This window comes from Equus przewalskii, chromosome 7, assembly GCF_037783145.1.
Source record: "Equus przewalskii isolate Varuska chromosome 7, EquPr2, whole genome shotgun sequence".
Lineage (NCBI taxonomy): Eukaryota > Metazoa > Chordata > Mammalia > Perissodactyla > Equidae > Equus > Equus przewalskii.
In genome coordinates, this window is record NC_091837.1 from 11,790,694 (window position 1) to 11,806,120 (window position 15,427).

General features: G+C 53.9%; 1 protein-coding gene across 1 annotated transcript; it reads right to left on the reverse strand.

Annotated features, from left to right (window-relative positions):
• Positions 1–1,190: 1,190 nt before the first annotated feature.
• CRYBB2 (crystallin beta B2) lies at positions 1,191–12,504 on the reverse strand. Its single transcript, XM_070630324.1, has 6 exons — positions 12,308–12,504; positions 10,956–11,035; positions 7,644–7,762; positions 4,384–4,516; positions 3,081–3,223; positions 1,191–1,450 (listed from the first exon to the last, which is right to left on the reverse strand). The coding sequence occupies exons 1-6, from the start codon at positions 12,360–12,362 to the stop codon at positions 1,282–1,284; spliced, it is 699 nt and encodes a 232-aa protein (XP_070486425.1). The 5' UTR covers positions 12,363–12,504; the 3' UTR covers positions 1,191–1,281.
• Between the last annotated feature and the right edge of the window lie 2,923 nt (positions 12,505–15,427).

Genomic DNA, 15,427 nt, shown 5'->3' on the forward strand with positions numbered 1-15,427 from the left:
GGTTATTGAAACAATAAAGACAGACAAATAGGCCAAAGGAACAGAAAAGAGAGCCCAGAAATAGCCCCCAGGCAAATGTGTCAATCTAATATGTGACATAGGTAACATGGCTCCACAGTGGTTGAAATGCACCTCTCAGTAAATTATTCCAGGACGACAGTGGCCCAAAGTGAAAAAAAAAAAAACAAAAAAACAAACAGAAATCCAGAAAGAAATTGGATGCCTGCCACACATGGTGCACAAAACTCTGCCCCGGAAGGATGGAGAAATTAAAGGTGAAAAGCAAAATTTCAAAACTTTTAGGAAAACAAATGTATCGGAGGATGTATCTGTGACCTGGGGTTAGAAAGGATTTCTTCAAGAAGACATGGAAGGTGCTGGCCATAGGGGAGCAGGCTGATGTCAGACCACGTGGAAAATTAAAAGTATTGCATCAAAGATGCCGAAAACGATGTGTAAAGAAGCTGTGCTCTGGGAGCGGGTCCTTGCCCGACGGATAACCAAGAATCGACGGGCTTTATGTGGAGAACATCCGGGTTAGTTCAGCTCGTCCTCGCAGCAACCCTGTAGGGAGGCAGTATTTTTCTCCATTTTTCCAAGAGGAAACATCGAGAAGTGAAATGACCTGCCAGAGGCCCCATCACTGGCCCGGGCGCCAGAACAGCCGTTTGACTCCAGGCTTGTTGGACTCAGACCCAACCCTCATTGTTCCCACTGCAAACACGGGATTGTGAGCTCCCTCGGAGACGGGGTGGGGACTGGGGATTATCGACTCCTCTGGCAGATCTAAAAGAACTCCCAGGCTGAAGGGCACACAATAGTGTGGGAATGGCAGGAACGGGTATGTTTTACGTCCATCACAGGCCCCTGAGAGTGACTGTGCTCAGCGACCACATAATAGGGAGCCCAGGAGGTCAGCCAAGCTGGTCACTCACGGGGCAAAGGGGGTTGTTAGTGAAGTGAGGAAACAGAGGCTCAGAGAAGTTGGACAATGTGCCCAAGGTCACACAGCTGAATACCTCAGACTCAGCGAGGGCCCTGCTGCAGTCCTAGCCCTCCCCCAGACACTTTCTGATTCCTCTCTCTCTCTCTCTCTCTCTCTGTCTCTTGCACACACGCACACACACACTCGTGCACATACACACATGCAGCACCCCGCTCCCCCTGGAGATAAAAGATTCCGCCGCAGATAAGTTGCAAGTCACGCTTTATTCACTCGCTGGGAGGTGAGGGGGCTCCTGGGTAGCACCCCGGGCCCTGGGAGGGAGGAAATGGGGGGCACTAGTTGGAGGGGTGGAAGGCGCCCCGCTGGTGCCACTGCATGTCGCGGATGCGGCGCACGGACTGCACCTGGGGGTGGGGCGCCCCGAAGTCCCCGCTGTCCTTGTAGTCTCCCTTTTCCAGCAGGTACTGCAGCCCGCGGTAGCCGGGGTACTGGTAGCCGACCCACCTGCAGCGCCAGAGCGGGAGGAGGGGACGGACGGGGGAGCAGGAGGAGAGACAAAGACACAGCATCCTTAAGCCATTAGGGAGGTGGAGCTTCCCCACCGTTTCATGCTTCCTGAGTGTCGGGCAGGAGCACCACCACCCTTCCAGCATCCAGCCTCTGCTTTCTTCCTTCTCTTGATGGGGAGCTCACTACCTCTCAAGAGACTTTTGACTGAAGGCCTCATACTGGGGTCAGAGGAAGGGATGATCTTCAACTTAGACTAAGACAGGCCTCTTTGCCACCCCTGTCCCCTCCTGTCCCAACCCCCAGGCCAGATGTGAGGCTGGAGAGTGGGCGAGGTCCCAGGAGCCTACTATAATCCCTTTCCCATTTGAGGCTGTCACCATTTAGGGGGTCAGTCACTCTTTTAAGCACCCAATGAAAATCACAGTTTTCTCCCCAGAAAACATCACAGCCCTGACCTAAAGGACCTGCCTGGCCAGCCCCTGTGGACACCTCCAGCCCTGCTTCTCAGTCTCATGCCCTACCTCTCTGCACTCCAGCCACTCTGGCCTTTGTGGAGGCCCTCACACTCACCAGGCTACTCCCACCACAGGGCCTTTGCATATGCTGCTCTCTATCCGAAATGCCTTTCCTTCGCCTTTTGGCCCCTGCAATTCCTACTCTTTCTTGAGATCTCAGCTCCAGAGTCCCTTCCTCAGGGAAGGAGTCTAGATTCGTGTGGATTCTTACATTATTAACAGTTGATTCTGACCAGACCTGAAGCCAGGTCTCTTTAACCTAGCCTTGACATCCTGAGCACCTCACCTGGCACCCGGCACCCGGTGGCACTCGGCAAATTGAATCAATGAATGACTCAATGAGCAAATGAAGGGGAATACGAACACAGAACACTGCACACTACTTTAGGAGTGTGACAAACCCCAGGAAGCCAGTGTGCATTGGTAAACTAGCTCTCTTGGGGGAAAAAGTCTTGTTTTGTAGCATTTTCCAGTTTCTGGGGTATAAATACTCCCACCACGGCTGATTTCAAGCTACCAACAGTTCAACAAGCAGCTCACAAAAATTCTGAAAATTTAGGAGTCGGTTCCAGCAGGCCCGAAGCCCATCCAGGGACCCCGCGGAATCCGCATTGTTCACAGTGAGAAACCCCCCCAATGCCAACGGCCAAGGTTTATGTGCCAGAGAAGTGTCGTTTGGTGGAAAATGACCCCTGATTCCAAAATTGGGAACTCGCGTGGTAACAGGCCAGCTCCTGTCCTTCCTGCCTCCTGCAGCTTTGTCAGGACGCTCGACTCCGCCCCACCCTTCTGCCACCCCAGAGCCTCTGTCTCAACCTCCCCCTGCCCCCCGCCCCCCAGCAGATAAGTCCTGATCTCAGGGGCTGAGCTTAAGGCCCCGGTTTCTCTCCTCCAAGGTCGGGGGGCGGGGGGATGGCCCGCAAGGCAGGTCTGAATGGAACTCCGGGGGTTGAAAGCCTCACAGACTGAGAACTTCGACGCCCATTTTCCACCGAGAAGACGGGGGTGGGGAGGGTGCGAGATCAGCGGAGTTCGGGGCAGAGCGGGACTGGGGACCCCAGGGCTGGGGCTCCCGGGGCGGGGCGAGCCCGGGCTGGGTCCACACTCACGTGCCGCTCTGCACGCGCACGGACGACACCTTCTCCTGGTAGCCGTGGGCGTGGAAGCTGGGCACGTCGTCGTCTATGATCTCCATCTTCTTCCCGGTGAAGTTGGGGTTTTCATACAGGATGATCTTGTGCTCCTGGCTGTCCTGTGGACAGGGAGTGAGGGAAAGTGAGTGAGTGGCGGGGGTGCCCAGGAGGGGCCTTCCCACCCGTCTTTATGCCCCGCGGTTGGATCCACACGCTCCCCCACAGCCCCCACCCGATACCCCCCCACGTGAATGTCTGTGACCGGCGTCAGCAAACTGTGCCTCTTTGAGCTCCTACTGGGCTATTTCCACGTAGCGGATGCTCTAGAATCTACACTCTGGGGAATGTTTGATTCTAAAATGTCATTTTCCCTTCCCCAGCTTCAACTCCTCCCCCCGGTTTTGTTGTTTTTTTTAAATAAATGGCAGCCGTGATCTACACACACAGAGGCTTCCTGTGCACCTGAGATATTTTGACTTTCCTTCATCTCCACAGCTCTTCCCATCTTCCTACTCCTGCAACATTTTTCTTAGTTATCTCCTTTAATCCTCTAAACTATTCTTTTGCCATTTGTCAGATGAAAAAGCTGAGGCTCAGAGAGCTAAAGTGATTTGCCCGAGGTCACACAGCTGGGAGCGCCGGAGCCAACGTAGGAAGCCCGGGCTGTGGCAGGCTAAGTGCCATGTTCTCCAACCTTCCACTAAGCTCCGGGGAGGGCTAGACTGGGCTGGGAAGGTCTGGGGGTGTAACTGAGCATTGCTGGGGTCTTCGCCCTCCCCAGGAGTTCACACGCTAGTGAGAATTAGGATCAGAGAAGCACTGAAAGGTCACATTGGCGTGAGTTCCAACCAACAGCTAAACCACTTCTCCTCCATCCCTAAACCCCGAATTTCCTTGAATATTTACAATGGGTATCATTTATTGAGCAATGGCTCCGTCGGCAGTTGCACAGTCCACACAGAACAGAATGTGAACAGCGCCCCCAGAGCATTTCCAAGTTTGTGAATGGAGACCCCTGAGGTGGTGCAATGTCGCAACCCTCGGGGCGAGCACGTTGGAATCTCAGCACAGGAGATACTAATATGCCCATCTTACAGATGAGGAAACTGAGGGCTCAGAGAGGTGAAGCGACTTATGTGAGGTCACACAGCCAGGAAGTCCCCCGCCAATCAGAAAGGGCACAGCGCCGGAGGCGGAGGCTCTTTGCTGGTCCCTGGATCTCTGGCCCTGAGGTGTGAAGAGAGGGAGAAGGGCGGGCGGGGGGGTGGGGGGCACTCACCACTTTGATGGGCCGCAGCGAGCTGAGGGAGTCGGTCCTCCGGCTGCTGGTCCATGAGTCCCAACGCGGGTACTCACCCTTCTCAAAGACAAACTGCTCACCCTTGCAGTTGGCTTGTTCGTAGCCCACCCAGCTGCGGGGAGACAGAGAGAGGGGGGGGCAGGTCAGGCTCACGCCAAGCCTCCTCCGCGGGGACCCTGGCTGCTTGCTCGGGCCACACGGCTCGCACCACCCAGCTCATCAGGGAGAAGCGGCACCATAAATCCGAGCACAGCAAATCCAAGAGCGGAATCACATCAAATATCCAGAACCCAGCACCATGCTGCCTTCAGCCATCCAGAACACAGTCCGGGGTGGGGGGAAAAAAAGAAGGAAGCGCAAAAGACGGCCCAACAGCAAATACAGAAGCGCAGAGCCCCACGCTGGGGCTCGTAAATGACCAGTCGGCTCCCCAAAAAGAGCAACGACAACCAAGCAGCCGGGACTGTAGCATTTGCCAGTTTCCGTGGTACCCGTCCTCCCACCACGGCGGATCCCCAGCTGTCAGTGCGACGTCAGCGACCGTGGAGCTGGGCGGGATGTGCCCGGTCAGCCTGCACCTCCAAGGACGGGCTCTGGACACCACTGCTGCTACGGCTCGTGCGCCCGGCCCACGCTGATCTGTCTCTTTGGGTCTATTTCCTCTTCTGTTCTTGCTGGAAGCCTCTTGACTCCTACTCTGCACAAAACTCTAACAGTCTCTTAGATCCACAGACAGCACCTTAAAGGGAATGATTACCTTCCGGGGGGGGCGTGGCTAACCGGGGAAATAGGAAAACGAGGGCACAGATTCCGATGCCCAGCGTTCAGGGGCTGCTCATTGCAGGGGCACACGCTGCCGCCCGGCGTGATGACAGCTCGGAACAGGAATCCAAGTCCTTAGTGGAAGGGGAGGTCATGTTTCTTGTCTCTTTTAGAATAGGATGTGCTCTTTGCTGTTTTTTTTTTGAGGAAGATTAGCCCTGAGCTAACATCTGCCAGTCCTCCTCTTTTTGCTGAGGAAGAGTGGCCCTGAGCTAACAGCCGTGCCCATCTTCCTCTACTTTGTATGTGGGACGCCTGCCACCATGTGGCCTGATGAGTGGTGCCATGTCCACACCCAGCATCTGAACTGGTGAACCCCAGGCCGCTGAAGCAGAGCACACGAACTTAACCACTCGGCCACAGGGCCAGCCTGGAGGATGAGTTCTTGACCCAGCGATTCTGCTTTAGGCAAAGTGTCCTTAGAAACCAGTTGTCAAGACCTCAGGGATCCATGAATAAGGATGTTCATCACGGCATTGTTTATAATATCAAATAATTGAAACAACGTCAACATCTAATAGGCAGGGCTTGGGGAAGTAAATGATGGCATATCCCATAATGGAAGGTTACAAGACCACGAAAAGTAAGGAGGGCAGACACGGCTTCTCAGACTGACCCAGGCAGAAACGTCACCAGGTGAGCTTGTGAAATGCAGATTCCTGAGCTCCAGACCCAGGAGTTGGATGGGAGGGACCAGGATGGGGCCCGGGAGCCTGCATTTCAAAGCATCACCCTCCTGTGACTCGACTCGGAGTTGTCTCAAAGACACTGACAAACTCCAGCATGGACGCTGTTCCACGACCTGGAGAGAATTCACGATGTGTTACAAAGTTTACAGAATGAATCAGGAAACAATGTACTGCAGCATCCGATTTTGATTAAATATGCATATTTATATATTTATGTATTTATATATTTATAAATATATATTTAATCAAAATTGGATCATGCTATACATATGTATACAGAGAAAAAGCTAGATTTACATCAAAATCTTAACAATGGTTACTTCTGAGTGGTAAGATGAGAGTCATATTTTTTTGGCCTTAAGCCATTTCTTTTTACTTTTAAACAATAAACAATAATTAATAAAAAGTATCAGAGGTTATACTTTTTAAAAGAAAGCAGAGGAGCATAAAATCCATTCCATCCAAATTCTAAAAAAAGACAGGGGCCGGCCCCAAACCTGTGTGGTTAAGTTCATGCACTCCGCTTCAGCAGCCCAGGGTTTCACCGGTTTGGATCCTGGGTGCGGGCATAGCACTGTTCATCAGGCCATGCTGGAGTGGCATCCCACATGCCACAACTAGAGGCACTCACAACTAGAATATACAACTATGTACTGGGGGATTTGGGGGAGAAGAAGAAAAAAAGAAGATTGGCAACAGATGTTAGCTCAGGGCCAATCTTCCTCACCAAAAAAAAAGAAGAAGAAGAAGAAAGGAAAAGAAGCAGGTGAAATTAATTTTAAAAAATAAAAAATAAATGAAATAAATAAATAAAGACGCCTGAAAATCAGATGTGGTACTTAAATGATCAACACCTCAGTGGTCCAGGAAGGCACGCTCTCAGGTACTCCAGATGCCCTGAGATGTCCCTTTCGCTGTTCTCGGCATCAGCAGATTCTGACTCGACAGGGTCACTGCTCGCTGCACAATTCCCTGAGAGCCCTGAGGTGGGGTGCCCATCACCCGGGACCCTCGGCCATCCCACATGCCCTGAGCTGTGGGGTGGGTGGCTGGTGGCGGCCCCTGATTCCTGAGGCTTCTGCAGAGAAGGAGCGGTCAGGGACCACCAGGAGAGGCCCTGCAGGCCGGGCTCAGCTGTGTGACATGAGGGGATCAGATCCTACCAACGACCTCCGCTCCTCTCTTGGGTCGGAGGCCCCAGGCCTGCTGCCCCCAAGTGCACCAGCGAGTCCACTAAGGCCCAGTGGTCAGGATTTGGGGACGGAGGGTGGATGCAGAGCTGGGACATCCAGCTTTAAACCTCCCAGGAGGGCAAGGACACTCCCGGAACCAGAGATTGACAGCTCTCGAAGGGTTCATAAGAGTCCCTGAGGCCATCTCTGTGCCTCGAGGAAGTGGCTGACCTCAGGGCCAGACTTTTCACACGAGCTCTCTCCCTTCATCCTCAAGGGGATGTACTTGTCCTCAGCCTACAGAGGAGGACATTGAGGCTCAGAGAGGGAAAGTTGCTGTTCCAACGTCACACAGCCCTGAAGTGGTGGACCCAGGATTTGAACCCAGCTCTAAGTGACTCCAAAGCACCGATTCTCTCCATAGGCTGCCAGACCCCAAATCCTGGTCTCCAGATCGCACGGTCTAGGAGCACCGTGAGGGCAGCCCGCTCCAGCTCCACAGCCCGACAGCCCCACCCTGGCAGCCCCTGACCAGGCGAGGCCCCCAGGTACGTACGGTCCGGACTGCACCAGGATGGAGCCTGCCTTCTCCACGCCAGTCTCCTTCAGGTTGGGGCAGGGCCCGCTGAGCTCATGGGAGTGGCCCTGGAAGTTCTCCTGCTCGAAGATGATGATCTGTAACGGGAGGAGAGTCAGACCCCCGTCAGGACGCGGAGGAGGGAGAGCAGGGCGGTGGGGGTCTGGGTGGGGGTGGGGAGGGGCCCACAGAGCCTGGAAGGACGCTGAAGGCTCCATCCTTGGGAGTCACAAAGGAAACAGAATGTCAGACAGTCCTGCCTCTGCCAGTTACCAGCTCTGAGACCCTGAGCCAGTATTTCACCTCACTGGGCCTCAGTTTCCCCATCTGTAAAATGGGAAATAATGGCAGAACTTAGCTTACGGGGTTGCAGGAAGGGGTCAGAGAAGCATGATGGTTTGCACACAGGATTTGCTCTGTGTGTGGGAGGCATCATTATTTTCATTAAGGGACGTGGTACGGAGCCTGAGTGGGTGAGTGGCAGAGCTGAAATTGGAGCCCAAGCTTGTCTGATGCTGTTCCCACTAAAGCAGCACTGGGCAAACTCTAACACGCATGCAAAACACGGGCATCTTGATGGAATGCGATTTCCGAGGCAGCGGGTCTGGGGGGCAGCCCCAGTCTGTGTTTCTAACAAGCTCCCGGCTGAGGCTGGTACCGCTGCTCCGTGGAACACAGCGTGAGTTGCAAGATGCTAGACCATACCGCTTCTCCTGCTCCCGTCAGAGCTGGCCCAGTACCGCCATCTACACCCCCACCCCGATTTCACCCATAAAACTACACATGCCCATGTCCATTCCTTAAACCCCCACCGGCTTTGCAGGTCCTCCTCTGCCCTCTCCCTTGGGATCCATCTTAAGGGGCCTTTGCTCCCTTTGCCTCCCCCGATCCTCTCATCAGCCCCGGGAAGGGGGCCAGCAGGATCCCACCAGGGAAACGGAAGCTCTGCTGAGTGAAGGGGCCGCTCACGGCCTCACAGCCACGAGCTAAGGGGAGGCCAGCGGCCCCCTTTCACGATTCCAGCGAGCATCTGGGGGCAGAGGTTTTCCGGCCACACCTCCTCCAGGGAGCTCCCTCTGGATGAAGAGGTGGGCTCCGGGCAGCGGGCTCCCAGGAGGGGCAGCCGCGCAATCCACATGGTCAGCACTGGCTGGGTAAACACACCGCTTGCTCTCAGGCTGGGGATTAGGCAGATAAAGCCAGGGAAGGGAGGCCCAGCAGGGCTCAAATTCCACAGGCTCAATCCAGCCTTTATGGTCACTGACTGGAGCACGGATGCGTCAGGAGACACCAGCTCTGCTGTCGCCTCTGTTGCATCCAGCTGGGCAACCCCAGAGAAGCAACTTGATTGCTCTGAGCCTCAGTTCCTCCATCTGTAAAAGGGAAGATCATGCCCATTTTCTAGGGTTCCTGAGAAAAATCAAGAATTTGGAAGTTGGGGCCGGCCCGGTGGCTTAAGTGGTTAAGTGGGCACGTTACGCTTTGGCGGCCCTGGGTTCGCCGGTTCAGATCCCAGGTGCAGACATGGCACCGCTTGGCATGCCATGCTGTGGTAGGTGTCCCACATATAAAGTAGAGGAAGATAGGCACGGATGTTAGCTCAGGGCCAGTCTTCCTCAGCAAAAAGAGGCGGATTGGTGGCAGATGTTAGCTCAGGGCTAATCTTCCTCAAAAAAAAAAAAAAAGAATATGGAAGTTAGGGGCTAGTTTATTATCATCCTGGCCTGGGAGACAAAGGCTGCAAGCATGAGGAGGGCAAGGAAGGCCCCGTCTCCACGCATTTGAAAAGCCCCCGAGAGCCCGGGGCTCCGTATTGTTGCTGCTGCTCTTGTTACTATCAACAAATGGATGCTAACATTTTGAACATGTTATCCAGTCCTTTAAACGTGCGCTGCCCAAAATGGTAGCGATTAGTTACATAGACTCTTACACACGCACGACTAGTCCAAATTGAGACGCGCTGTAAGTGCAAAATACACAGCAGATTTTGAAGATTTAGTGTGAAAAAAGAATGTAAAATAGCCCCCAATAATTTTTCTGTTGATTATATACTAAGATATATTGGGTTTAATAAAATATAAGGTGAAAATTAATTTGCCCTGTTTCCTTTTACTTTTTGAACGTGGCTACCAGGAAATACTAAGTTACACGTGGCCCACGTGCTGTGTCTGCTGGAGGGCCCTGCTCTAAACCATGTCGCCCTGGCCTTCTTGCTGTTCCTCAAACTCGCCCAGCGCGTTCTGACCCCTGGGCCTTTGCACTCACTATACCCTCTGTCTGAAATGCTCTTCTCTCTCCCAATACCCTGACTTTCCCATGACTGCTCCCTCACTGGGCCCGGGTCTGCACACCAAGGTCACCTCCTCAGGGAGGCCCTCCCTGACTACTTCAGCTGACACAACCGTGCCCCACCCACCACTGCTCTCGGGAATCCCTGACTCTACTTGACGTTTCTTCGCAGCTCTTCTCACTCCTTGAAGTTGTGTATTCCTTTGTGTATTGCCTTCTTTCCTCTGGAAAGTCAGCCCCTTAAGGGCCAGAATGGGGCGAGCAGCTGAGAGGCTGCATGAGCCGAAGCTTCCCTGGCCGGGGAGGCTCCGAGTCAAAGGGCAAAGGGCAGCTCTGGGACGGAAGCCATTCCTGGAGCCCCTGCAGCAGACAGCACAGCAGGGCAGCCGGTGAAGGGCTGGTGGCAAAGGGTCGGGGGCAGATCGGGTGTGACAAGTCCGACATGGAACTAAGATCCCACCGCCCTTCAGGGGGCGGGAGGTTGGGAAAGCGGAGCATCACCATTAGCTGGCCGCCAGTGGACACGCCGCAGACCGGGCGCAAGGCTGACCCCGTTTCCTTTGCCTCTTTACAACCACCCTATGCCGCGAAGCTGAGTCTCCTCACTTTACGAAGGATGGAACTGAGGCTCAGAGAGGTCAAGCGGCTGGCCTGGGTCACACAGCAGGTATGGAGTCAGGAATCCCTCCCCACCTCCCATTCACAAGCCCCCTCTCAGACTGGACTGAGGGTCCGCCCCAGCTTTGGGGACCCTCCCTTGGACAATGGGGTGCAGGGTAAGACAGAGACACATAAGTCGCCAAAGCTGAAGAAAGCTGGTGCTGGGAATCCTGGCGTACCAGCTTGGGGGGATCTTCTGAGTCAGCCCCCAGGGTGCAAGCTAGGAAGACTCAGGCCAGAGAGGGCGGAGGCAGAGAGGGGGACCCCAGGAAGGAAGATGCCGAGCCCACTTTGCAGAAAGGAAACCGAGTCTGGGAGAGGAGCCTCCGGCGTGGTACCCACCTTGGGGTTGAGGGGCTGTGGCTTGCCCGCTTGGGTCTGGTGGTCTGAGGCCATGGTGGAGTGTGTGGTGCAGGAATGACCTGGAAGACACAGGGAGCAGCAGTGAGGACCTCTCTGGGCCCTTGGCTGTCTTCCCCGGGGGCCTTCGGGGCCACACCCGTCCAGCCCCAAACCCCGTGTTTCGTCGCCCTGATTTCCGGTTGTCCTAGAGTGGTGGGGTCAGGGAGCAGCCGAACTTCCATCCTTAGCTTCACTTCTCTGTGTCCAGGCCAGCTCCGAGGGGGGAAATGAGACCTACTAGAAAATGAAGTGACAAACTGCCGCGTAAGGGGGTCTCAGGTGGGTCCCCGTCACTCAGTTCAGACGAGTGATGCTACAGGGAACCTGACCTCCTTCTCCAGACACAATGTCCAGCTTCCAGAAGCCCCTTCTACACTAGAGGCCGGCCAGGACATCCCTCAGAAAAAATAAATTCAGTTAAGCAGCTTGCGAGCCAAACCCGCTCTTCTCGCCTAAGATATCAGCCTTGGGGGCCTGTCACCGTGACGGAGGTCCGGCCAGGACAGTCCCTGGTCATCGGCGTTCTCAGACTAAAGGAGATTAAGCTGACTTGGTCCAGCTCAGGAGCTGGCTCCGCCGCCTGCCAGCACTGAGGCAGGTCATGCTCTCTCTGTGCTGCAAAACGGGGACAGTAATGTCACCTAATAGTATCTATGAGCGGGTCGTGCCCAGTCAATTACCGAATGCAGAAGATTGCAAGCACTTGGCAGCGGTCCTGGAACACACTCCGAGCTCAGTAAATTGCAGCAATTATGGCATTATTAGGGTCATTTCCACCCAGCTCTAGTGGCTTTGAAATGACCTGTTGCTGACAGATGCCTGGGAGCTGCGCTGCTCCCTTGCCCACCAGCGCTCCCCGAGCTGGACGCGCCCGGGAGCGCGTGTGGATGTGGACGGAGCTGACTCACCGATGAGAAAGGATGCTGAACCTGCAGTGCTCTGATTCCTTCCACTTGCAAACCCTCACATTCTCCTCCCCAGTCACTAACAAAACAAGGATGCTGATGGACTGTCTAATATCAAGAAAGAGTGTTGCCCAAGGACCCACTCCATGCCAGGCGCCACGCTGGACCACTCCTCTACCTTATCTCTAAGCCCACCACAAAGGAGGTTTTATGATCCCTCTCCCCATTTAACAGAAGAGAAAACTAAGGCTTAAAGCGTTGAAGTCTTTGCCCAAGGTCACCTTGTCAGAAAGCGGTAGCACCTGGATTCGAACCCAGGTCCCCCACCCTTTCCACCAGGGATGAGGCTGAGAGAAAAGGTGAGGCAAGCAAGAGAGGCATTCTTACCAGCGACACCAGCCCCCGAGAGCGCCCGTGAAGCCCGGCCGGCGGGAGGTGGCATTTATACCCTCCCCAGGAGCGCCGGTGCCAAGACGGGGGACGGCTGTGGCCCGCGGAAAGCAGGCAGGGCGAGAATGCCGGATTAAGCCCGCACCAAAGCCGGGTCAGCAAATGCCCGCAGACATTGTGTCTCTGCACAATAATGTCATTAGCTTTCAGATTCGGCCGTCCGGGTGGTCAGGCGGCCGGGCAAGGAGATGCTCACTTTGCATGCATCAGCCGTCCGGCTGCCAGGACCGGGGGCATGCCGGGTTCACTGATGTGGTCAGTCAAGCCCTGGGGGAAGGCAGGCGGAGGCAAATCGCAGTGGCCCTGGGAATAAAAACAAGTAAAGAAGGGCAGTTTGGCAGAATCCAGCATCCATCCATCCATCCGTCCATTCAACAAATATTTATCAGACATGGATTCAGCGCCAAGCTCTGCTCTGGGGGAAGTGTCAGGGCGGGGAACTAGCCCAGCCTGGACCGTTCTGGAAAGCTCCTGGGAAGAAACAGTGTCCTCAGGGATGGGGAGAAGCTAACCTGGGAAACGGAGTCGGGCAGAGAGGGCCCGTGTGCCGTGCGCTGGTGTGGTATTGAAAGGAGACCTGAAAACAGGTCCGTGTAGCTACTGTGTGGGCTGTGATGGGGGCAGGAACAGGGCTCCAGCTCGGTGGCCAAGGTGGCCAGGGGCCTGATGGTGCCAGACCAAGAAGAGAGAACTTCATCCCGAAGGCGCCTGCGGTTCTTAGGTGGGGTGCTCCTAGGACCCCAGGCCCCTGAGGTTTGGAGAAAGTTCTCAAATGGCTGCCACCGGCCCATCGCTGCCCCATGGGCCCTTGCTCTTCCCTGGCGCTCCTCCCTGTGCGCGGCTCCCGTGCAGCTGGGCTGCGTCTTGACTGAATCTGAGACCAGGCAGGAGGGAGGGGACAGTGCTGGGGCTTGGAAACTGGGTTTGAGAGAGGAGACTTGCTCACCCCCACCTTCCAGGCCCGCAACATGTGGACACACACACATACACACATGCACATGCACACACACCAGCCCCCCAGCCATTCTGTAGCATCTCTTGCCACCTGACGTGACGTGACTCATTTATTTGCTGGCTTTCCGATGAGGAAACGAGCATCAGGAGAGACGAGCCATCGTCTCCCTGGTTTACCGTCGCATCCCACTTCCAGCGCCTGACACGTAGTGGGTGCTCCTATTATTTCTAGGGCTGCTGTGACAAAGGGTCCAAGCTGAGAGGCTTAAAACAGAGATTGGGGCTGTAACATGGTGCAGCCAGTATGCAAAACAGTATTGCAATTCCTCAAAAAATTACACATACAATTACAATATGATCCAGCAACTCCACACCTGGATAGACACCTGAAGGAATGAAAGAAGGGGCTCCAGCAGATACTTGCACATCCCTGTTCATAGCAGCACTATTGACAATAGCCAAAAGGTGGGAAAAACTCAAGTGTCCATTGACAGACAAATGGATAAACAAAATGCGGTCTATCCATATGATGGAATATTACTTGGCCATGAAAAAGGAAGGAAATTCCGACACCTGCTACAACATGGATAAACCTTGAGGATATTATGCTCAGTGAGATAAGCCAGACACAAAAGGACCAATACTGAATAATTCCACTCATGGGACATTCCTAGAGCAGTTAACTCCATAGAGACAGAACGGAGAAGGGTGGTTGCCAGGGGTGGGGGAGGGGGAATGGGGATTGTTGTTCAATGAGGACAGAGTTTCAGTTTTGCAAGATGAGAGATGTTCTGGAGACGGACGGTGGTGATGGCTGCACAGTAATGTGATTGTATTTAATGCCATTAACCTGTACATTTTAAATGGTTAAAATGGTAAATTTTATGTTATGTATATTTTACCACAATAAAAATATTGTCAAAATCCACCCCCCATAACAGACCTCAAGGAACATTTGTTGAACAAATAGATGGATTCAAGACCTAGCTGTGTCTTAATAAATATGAATTTCTAAATTTAGATAGTGCAGGAGCTTATCATGAGTCATGCACTGTCCCTATTTCTCTTTGAATCCTCCCAACAAACCCAAGAGGTGGGTGTTGCCTTTATCGATCATCCCACATTATAGAAGAGAAAGTCAAGGTTCAGAGAGATTAAGCAACCTGCCCAAGGTTGCACAGCCAGTGAGTAGCAGAGTTGGACTTTGTGGATTGAGCCCCTGCTAAGCTCCCTGGTGGCCCCTTGATCTGCTTTCTCATCAAATTCAATCCCCACAACCATCTTTGAGGTGGATGTTATTAGTATCTCGTTACAAATAAGGAGGTTGAGGCTCAGAGAGGTTAAGTAACTTGTCCGAGACCACACAGCCAGGAAGTAGTGGAGATGGGATTTGAACTCAGAACTCAGGATTCTTAGAATCCAAACCCTTCACCCTACACCTCTTCCTTCTTCTCACCTTGGTTTTCTCTGCCTGCAAATGGAAGTTTTCTTCTCCTTCACGCCCGTGAGGATTGAAATACTGTGGTCCGTGGATAGCAGAGCGTTACTAACGATACCCTTCCGGAAGCAAGCCAATCATGCGAAGCCCCCCGAGAGAGCATTCGGGAACTGTGACTCTTCCGTTATTCGCTACTGTGCCATCTCTGTGGACCACGACATTTCCAAAGCCTTTCATATTTATCTCTTCTTTATCCCCTCACTCACAGGGGTGAGGCCAGAGATTGTCAGCAGCCTGGGTGTTTCTCTGTGCTCATTCCTTCCTTCATCTCCACGCCCCGAGCGCCTACTGTGTGCCGGCTGTGGACTCAGTGGGGAGTGACGCAGACAGCTGGTAGCTTCTTAAGATCTCAAAGCGCTTCGTCTGTGGTGTGTCCTGGACCACATGCTCCTCCAGACGAGGCTCCGTCCTGTCTGCGTCCCCAGGACCTGCCCAGGGCCCAGCACATAGTAGGAGCTCGGAAGATATTTGGTGACTGCCTGAATGAATTAATGAATGAGAGACGAAGAAGAGAGCGACGGTGTCTCAGTTTGGGCTTTGCCAGAAGCAGACCTTAAGAAAAGCGCTCAAGGGCAAGCAGTTTATTTGAGAGGTGACCCCTGGGA

Excerpts from the sequence above, each read along its gene's own strand:
- CRYBB2 (XM_070630324.1), bottom strand. The coding sequence starts at position 12,362 with ATGCCACCTCCCGCCGGCCGGGCTTCACGGGCGCTCTCGGGGGCTGGT. Across the intron at positions 3,224-4,383 it reads CGCTGCGGCCCATCAAAGTG|GACAGCCAGGAGCACAAGAT; the intron begins GTGAGTGCCCCC and ends CCCTGTCCACAG. Across the intron at positions 1,451-3,080 it reads GTGCGCGTGCAGAGCGGCAC|GTGGGTCGGCTACCAGTACC; the intron begins GTGAGTGTGGAC and ends CTGGCGCTGCAG.